Raw genomic sequence first — 8,227 nt, 5'->3', positions numbered from 1 at the left:
AACATTCACATAAAATATAAGCAAAACCAAAAAAATATCTCTTCAAAATAGAAATTATTATTGAAGATCGGAGAGAGACTAGGGTTTCATAAATAGTTTTGAGGCGATTTTTTTGGCGACTAGGGTTTTCTCGTTTTTAGGGCACGTATGGAGCCGCCAGAGGCTTCTCCAGGAGGGGGGGGGGGTTTCTCTGGATATTGGTAACGGGTTGCAAGAGGTGGTGAAGGATATCCAAGCTCCGCTCTTGAGTCAAGAGAACTTTTCTACGGCGAAGGGTGAGGGAGAATTGAGGGGGAATCATAACTGGCTTTAAGGTGGCGAAGAAACATGTTTTTACTCAGCAGAGTTTTGAAGTTGTAGAGGTTGATGAAAATGAGAAGGTGGTGGTTCCCAAGGATGTTTTTACGGGAGCTAAGCCTTTGTGGGAAGATTTTATCATTGGTAAATTTCTGCATCAAAAAGCTCCCCATGTGGGAAAGATCCACATGATTGTCAATAAGATTTGGCGGTTGGGTGATAAGTCTACCCTGATCGACGTCATTGCGGTTAACGACACCACAGTGAAGTTCAGGATCCGTAATGATAGCATGAGACGTAGGGTTTTAAATAGAGGAATGTGGAACATTATGGATATCCCCATGATTGTGTCCAAGTGGTCGCCGTATGCAGAGGACTCGCAACCAGCAATGAAATCCATTCCTCTGTGGGTTACTTTGCGACATGTTCCTCCGTCTATGTTCACGGACAAGGGGTTGGAATATCTCTTCAGTGCAGTGGGTAAGCCGATTCGTTTCCATCCAAAAACAAAGGATTGTGTCAGTTTTGACGAAGCGCAGATGTTGGTGGAAGCTGATTTGACAAAAGCTTTGCCGCGGGAATATGTATATGGGGGGAAGATGGTGAAATTGAAACTACCATTAAATATGGTTATCCGTGTCTGCCACCACGTTGTACCAGTTGTCATAAATGGGGGCATCCTACTGCAAGTTGCCTATCGTCTGTCCCTTCTGATAGTGTGGTGGTTGTTGATGAGATCTTTTTGCCTCCTACTATCTCGGAGGAAGCTCCTCTGGGGTTAGCCCCGATGGTAGGGGCTGGTACTAAGGCTACCGTCATGACTACAAGTGTTAATTCTCATACCAGTACTGAAAACATATCGGGGGTTCAGGCGCCAGTAGTTTCTGAGCCGGTTTGGATTACCCCTTCAAAAACCGGTTGTAGTCCGGGGAAGGTTTCAGAGGGACTTAAGCCGAGGGAGGATACCCTCCTGTCGAACACCTACTCGGTACTGGGTGAAGAGGAAGAGGTTGCGGAGGAGCCAGAGCATGTGAAGCATGACTCGCTCCCGTTGGTTAAGAAGGTTCAGGGCCCTGCAGCGGCATCTAAGGAGATTCTGGACCCTGTAGGAATTGGAGGAACAGAGAAAGACCGAGGGGGAAACCAGTTACAGTTCGCCCTTCTCTGCCTCGTGAATCCAAATCAGCACATAAAACGGTTTCAACGGCTTCTAATCAGTCTTCTAGAGTCTACTCTAGGGATCAAAGTAGGAAGCTTTCCCACAAACACTTTTAATGTCAGGATTCTTCTGGAATGTTAGGGGCTTCAATAAAACATCAAAACATTCCGTGATACAGAAGTGGTTAAGGGAGAGTGATTTTCAGTTCGGTTGTTTGTTAGAGACTCGTATCAGAGAAAAAAATGCAAAACGTATAGGAGATAAAGTGTTTAAGGATTGGTCGGTGTTGACGAATTACAAATTTAATGGGAGAGGTCGTATATGGATAGTTTGGAGTAATAAGATTCGGATGACTCCTTTTTACAAAAGTGAACAATTGATCACTTGCTCGGTTAACTTGGAGGATCAACCAGAAGAATTTTTTTGTTCTTTCGTGTATGGTTTGAATATTGGGAAGCAACGCAAGGTTCTATGGCAGGAGTTGAAGGACCATGCTGACTCACCCATTATTAGTTCTAAATCGTGGATGCTTATGGGGGATTTTAATGAAATTCTGGACATGTCGGAACATTCCCAGGTGGATGATCATCCCATGGTAACAAGGGGTATGAGGGATTTTCAGGCGGCTGTGGGTTACTGTTCTCTTACGGACCTTGCTTCCAATGGTCCGTTGTTTACTTGGTGGAACAAGCAGGACGAGGATCCTATAATGAAGAAGTTGGACCGGGTTTTGATCAACGATGTTTGGTTGCAACGTTTTCCGCAGGCTTATAATGTGTTCGAAGCGGGGGGGTTGTTCGGATCATTTGCGTAGTCGTTTGCACCTGCAGACGGGTGAGCCCATCAAGAAACATAGGCCATTTAAATTTGCCAATGTTCTCACGGAAATGGATGAGTTTCGGCCGTTGATTGATTCTTATTGGAAGGCCACTCCGTCTCTGTTCTTATCTACCTCAACACTGTTTCGTTTCCATAAAAAATTGAAGGGTTTGAAGCCATTGGTTAGGCGTTTGGCAAAAGACCGGCTTAGTAATTTGGAGAAAAGAACTCAGACTGCGTTTGAGGATCTTTGTGTGAAGCAGTTACAGAACTTGACTAATCCAACTGCTGTGACAATTGAGGAGGAGAATGATGCTTATCTGCGGTGGGATCATGTTGCCTCCCTGGAAGAAAATTTTCTTAAACAGAGGTCCAAGCTACATTGGTTACAGGTGGGAGATAAAAATAACAAAGCGTTTCATAGGGCTGCTGCAACAAGAAAGGCAATAAATACTATGAGTGAAGTAACCTGTTCAAACGGCTTGGTTGCTAAGGGAGAGGATGTCAAGATAGAGGCTGAGCGATACTTTAAAGAATTTCTGCAGTTAATACCTACAGACTTTGAGGGGGCTGAGGTTGCTATGCTTCAAGACCTTTTACCGTATGTTGTACCGCGGTTGAGCAAGCACGTCTGATCGCGCTTGTCACCACCGAGGAGATAAAAAAGGTTTTATTTGCTATGCCTAATGATAAGTCTCCTGGTCCGGATGGCTTTACTTCTGAGTTCTACAAGGCAACATGGGATATCATTGGTAATGAATTCTCTATGGCAGTTCAATCCTTTTTTATTAAAGGTTTTTTGCCAAAAGGGATAAACTCTACTATTTTAGCTCTTATACCAAAGAAACTGGAGGCGATGGAAATGAGGGATTATAGACCTATTTCTTGTTGCAATGTTCTATATAAGGTAATTTCAAAAATTCTTGCGAATCAGTTGAAGGTGTTGTTGCCTAGTTTCATTGCAGGGAATCAATCAGCCTTCGTTAAAGACCGGTTATTGATAGAAAACGTGTTGTTAGCAACATAATTGGTTAAGAACTATCATAAGGAGACAATCTCGGAGCGTTGTGCGATAAAGATTGATATTTCTAAAGCTTTCGACTCAGTTCAATGGTCTTTCCTCTTAAATGTCCTCTCTGCTTTACAGTTGCCACCGGAGTTTATCCATTGGATAAAACTATGTATAACAACTGCATCTTTCTCTGTTCAAGTAAATGGTGAGCTAGCGGGGTATTTTTAAAGTAATCGGGGACTACGAGAAGGCTGTTCTCTATCTCCCTATTTGTTTGTTATTTGTATGGATGTTCTGTCAAAGCTATTAGACTCCGCTGCTGGTGCAGGCCGCTTTGGTTACCATCCGCGGTGTCAAGCTCTGAATCTGACACACTTAAGCTTTGCTGATGATCTAATGGTACTATCTGATGGGAAGGCTCGGTCCATTGAGGGGATTATGTCCATTTTTGACCAGTTTGCTAAGATGTCGGGTCTCAAGATAAGTATGGAAAAATCGACAATATATCTTGCGGGTGTGACTGATGCGGACCGTCAGTTGATCGAGAATCAATTTGCTTTTGTGGTGGGAGAGCTGCCTGTTCGATACTTGGGTTTGCCTCTACTCACTAAAGGATTTACTACCGCTGATTACACTCCTCTTCTTGAACAAATACGCAAGCGTATTGGTTCTTGGACATCTCGATACCTCTCATTTGCAGGCCGTTTTAATTTGGTTAGTTTGGTTTTATGGAGCGTTTGCAACTTCTAGTTAAGTGCTTTTCGCCTACCCCGAGCTTGTCTTAGGGAAGGGGACAAACTTTGCTCTGCTTATTTGTGGTCCGGGGCTGATTTAAATCCTAAAAAAGCTAAGTTGCAGTGGGATATTGTGTGCAAGCCACAACGAGAGGGAGGGCTTGGTCTTCGTAGTTTAAAGGAGGCGAATGATGTGTGTTGTCTTAGGTTGGTTTGGCGGATACTCTCTCGTGGAAACTCCTTATGGGTACAATGGGTGGATCGTTATTTATTAAAGGGGAGATCATTATGGTCGGTTAAAGAAAACACAGGAGTGGGATCTTGGATTTGGCGGAAGATCCTGAAGTATAGAGCGGTGGCTACAACTCTGTGTAAGGTGGAGGTGGGAAATGGGCAGCTGGCCTCTTTTTGGTTTGATACTTGGTCGTCTTTAGGCCGGTTAGCAGATGTGACAGGAGATAGGGGAGCTGTAGACTTGGGGATTGGACGCACAATGACAGTAGCAGAGGCATGGTCTGCTAGACGCAGGCGGCGACCTCGTCTCCCACACCTCCTCTCCATTGAGGATGTATTACACTCGCAGTACCAACGCAGAACAGAGGAGGCTGACCTGTTCCTGTGGAAGGGAAGGCGAGTAACTTCAAAGGGGAATTCTCTACGGCACACACTTGGGATCATATTCGACGCACTTCTGCAGAGGTTTCCTGGTACCAAGCGGTTTGGTTTCCTCATGCTACTCCGAAGTATACCTTTTGTACCTGGTTAGCAGTTCATGATAAGCTGGCGACAGGGGCTCGAATGCTGCGGTGGAATATTGGAGCTACGGGGACCTGTGTGTTTTGTTAACAAAGTCTTGAAACTAGGTCGCATATGTTCTTTGCATGTAGGTTTACTTCAGAAGTGTCGAAAGCGACAGCTAAGGGGGTGTTTCGTTCACGATATACAACTGACTGGCACCAGCTCCTCACCTTCTTAGCAGACAATCACCTAGATCGTTTGGGCGGGTTCTTCACTCGCTACACCTTCCAACTAACGGTATACACCATCTGGCGGGAAAGTAATGGACGACGGCATGGTCAGCACCCAAATAACCCCGAGCAGTTAATCAAGTGGATTGACCGCCAAGTTCGAGATCAGATTTTGGCTATTCAACGACAAGGAGATAGGCGGTTCGACAATGGGCTTCAGGCTTGGTTTCATACTAGACTCTAAAACTAGTTTCTATCTTAATCTAATTTCAACCCTATAAGTTTGTTCAAACTACCAATGCACTAGTTGTAAAAACGCTATTTTTTCTTTGAATATAATTTAACATTAGATTAAAAAAAAAAATAGAAATTATTGGAAGATATTTTCTCTCACATTTCCTCTTATGTTGTATAGTTTTCAGAAAGTACAAGACATGGTTTCCCATATATATCCAAGAAAATATCACAAGAAGATATTTCAAGTCGACACATGCAGACAGAAAGATGTGACAACAACAATAATAATAATTCAATACAGTATTGGGCAGATATTTTTGTTCAGAGCCATCAAGAGAGGTTTCAAGATTCTGCAATGGGGAAAGCTGAGCCAATACGGTTGTTGCCAAGTCGGTAACATTTGACATTGACATTGTATGGACCCAACTGAATGTGGTTTTCTTCTCTGCCCATGAAGAAACACATTGTGTATAGAGCCAACTCGAACTCTGGGCTTACTCCTACTAACGTACTTGAGACTGATTTTAGAACACCGTTCCACTCGAATTGGATTGTTAGCAGCTGGGTCTCTGAATCAGGCTGCATATGAATCAAAAAGTGTGACTTCTCGGTTAGTCACCTGTTCTACAAAGTACATATATATTTGGAGGACATATGTAGCGTTGGACGAAGCTGTGGTACTTACAATTTCACCGCGACGTCGGGGAAATATATAGCCTTGATAATCTACAGTTCCTTTGGCTTCCTCCAAGTAAAACTACAATAAAAGAGAGCCTCAATTTTTATCTTTTGTAAGCTTTAATGTTTAGAGATTTGGATTCATGGCAGCGAGGACAAAAAGTGGTTTACCTGAAGCCAGTTATGGAAGCCAGAGACCTGTTCCCCACCAGATTGTTTGATCTCCCCAACAAAGACATGCTCAAACGCAGAAGAAGAGCCAGAGGTACCTCCACGGCCATAGAGATCGAACCAGAGACTTGTCAACATTCTCTTGAACTCTTGGTAGCTTCCAGGAGCAACGTCCTTGATCACAAGGTACTTGTGAAGGTACTTGATCACAGAGGTTCTGCTAATTTCTTCAATGAAAGCTGCTTGCTCTTGCCTCTCTTCTTCTGTGACTACTTCTTTGTAACCTTCATTTGGGTTATAGTTGTCAAGCAACGAACAGAATCTTGCGAATGTCGGTTTTCTAAAGACTTCATCGCTCACCCAAGAGAAGAGTAATCCTTCAGCCATATCGGCTCTCTCGTGAACCCTTTTCCCATCACCACAGTCAATTTGATAATCGTTTCCAGGAACAAGGCGGTTTGAATCGAGCTCCCAGAGTTTGTTGCAAGCTTCTGAGAGACCTGAGAGCTCTAGTTGAGAGGGTTCTAGGTTTCCATGAGTTTCAGTATCGTCTGAGTAGTGTTGTTCACTTGCTGGGAGTTTGTAATCTTGCCATTGCTCCTTCTGGACCTGCAGAGAGATAACACATATCATATTAGTGGACGAATGGGTAAAAAAACCAGTTATTAGGGCTCCATGATCGGTTTCATAATTTCGAACCTTATGCGATTGCCTTGCAGGTTTCTTTTTCCCTACAGTTTCCCAACCGTCATTGTCCTCTTGCTGGCTCTCCTGTACTTGGAATCAAATGCAGACGTTAGATCCTTAACATGCTAAAACTGAGATTCGTCTTTTCAAGATCATCTACTGTAAAGGGTAAATGAAGTTAAATGTCACCGAGAAGTCTTGCTGCTGGGTGACTTTAGCCGCATAGGTATTCTCTTCCTGTTCCTCCTGTGTGGGAAAATCAAAATGCCGTTATATTAAAGGGCTTGTTTTGGAGATCAATAACTAATTCATTTTCACAAGATTATCTATTTAGTAGAATTGAATACAGTGGTTCAATTGTCACTTGGAACACAAAGATTAGCTAAAAGTAGTATTGTCACTGAAACTCAAATGCGTTTAATTGAATAGTTGAAATGTATTGATGATCCCAAACCTTATGTGGATGCCTTGTGGGAACCCTTTCTCCCTTATTCTCCCATTGATTTTCCTACTCCCCAGAAACGAAAACGCGACATTAGATGCAACATTGGGTGATCTTGAAACAACTGAACTGAGTGCTATTTTTCATCAAAGACAATCTAAAGAGTAATACAGAGTAGAATAAAAAAATATGCCAATGATGTCACTATGGATTCAACTGACTGCGAGCTTCTACAGTTCTTCTACCTATTCGTATATGTTGTAGCTAACTATTGAAATCCCGAGATTCATAAATTTGAATTTTGGATTCCTTACCTCTACATTCTGGCGTCGACCTTGCGAAGGATGAGACGATCCTCCTCCGCGATTCTGATCCTGCTCCTCACCGGAAACCACCTGCCAGATCCAGAAAAAAAAAAAAAAAAAAAAAAAAAAGAAGATGAACCGTTCATCAGATTCAAATCCTCAAAAAAAAAAGAGGATGATATATACAGAGAGAAAGAGGATATGGTGTAGACGAACATCAGCCCAAGAAGATCTGGATCTCTCGTCCCTAGAGTTGTCTTCATCATCACGACCGCGACGTTCGTTTCCTCCGAGAGTCGCGTCGACCAAACCCCTGATCAATCCGTCCATTGTCTCTCTCTCTCTCACAAGGAAAAGAGAGTGTTTGTTTGTTTGTTGCCGTGAGAGAGCTGTGTGATCCAGAAGAATTGGTTAGTTGGAATAATAAAGACGACGTCGCTTTTTATTTACTTCCTTTTTCATCACCACACAACTTCTGCCATTTGTATATGTACAAAGCGCGTGCGTGACTTATTAAAAAAACAGTGCAGATCTCTCATTCTTAATGGTCGTTCCCACTCCTTCCGACAAATGGTTAGTTCGTTAATTTTTAGCAAAGGCTTTATAGCTAGCTTTACAATTGCACCACAAAATATCAATAGTTTCAGTGGAGGATTTTATATATTGTGTGATGCTTAACAATGACGTTCAACAATATGATGAGAAGTATATTCCCATC

The 8,227-nt window shown here is 42.9% G+C and overlaps 2 protein-coding genes across 3 annotated transcripts; one reads left to right on the top strand and one right to left on the bottom strand.

Moving 5' to 3' along the window:
• Positions 1–294: 294 nt before the first annotated feature.
• On the top strand, positions 295–1,079 carry LOC147933932 (uncharacterized). Its single transcript, XM_087474896.1, has one exon. It carries the CDS (start codon positions 486–488, stop codon positions 1,077–1,079), a length of 594 nt encoding a protein of 197 aa, XP_087331022.1. The 5' UTR covers positions 295–485.
• A 4,280-nt stretch (positions 1,080–5,359) lies between these two features.
• On the bottom strand, positions 5,360–8,137 carry LOC104723388 (uncharacterized). 2 transcript variants are annotated; one of them, XM_087474893.1, is made up of 8 exons: positions 7,726–8,137; positions 7,519–7,599; positions 7,217–7,270; positions 6,952–7,008; positions 6,775–6,846; positions 6,076–6,684; positions 5,912–5,983; positions 5,360–5,805 (listed from the first exon to the last, which is right to left on the bottom strand). In XM_087474893.1, exons 1-8 carry the CDS (start codon positions 7,837–7,839, stop codon positions 5,569–5,571), a joined length of 1,296 nt encoding a protein of 431 aa, XP_087331019.1. In that variant the 5' UTR covers positions 7,840–8,137; the 3' UTR covers positions 5,360–5,568. The 2 variants fall into 2 exon arrangements, with proteins under 2 accessions (XP_087331019.1, XP_087331021.1); XM_087474895.1 differs by having other exon boundaries at positions 6,952–6,999; positions 7,726–7,964.
• Between the last annotated feature and the right edge of the window lie 90 nt (positions 8,138–8,227).

The sequence above is a fragment of the Camelina sativa genome, chromosome 11 (genome assembly GCF_030686135.1).
Source record: "Camelina sativa cultivar CO46 ecotype springtype chromosome 11, ASM3068613v1".
NCBI lineage: Eukaryota > Viridiplantae > Streptophyta > Magnoliopsida > Brassicales > Brassicaceae > Camelina > Camelina sativa.
This window is presented reverse-complemented; position numbering and strand designations above follow the sequence as displayed.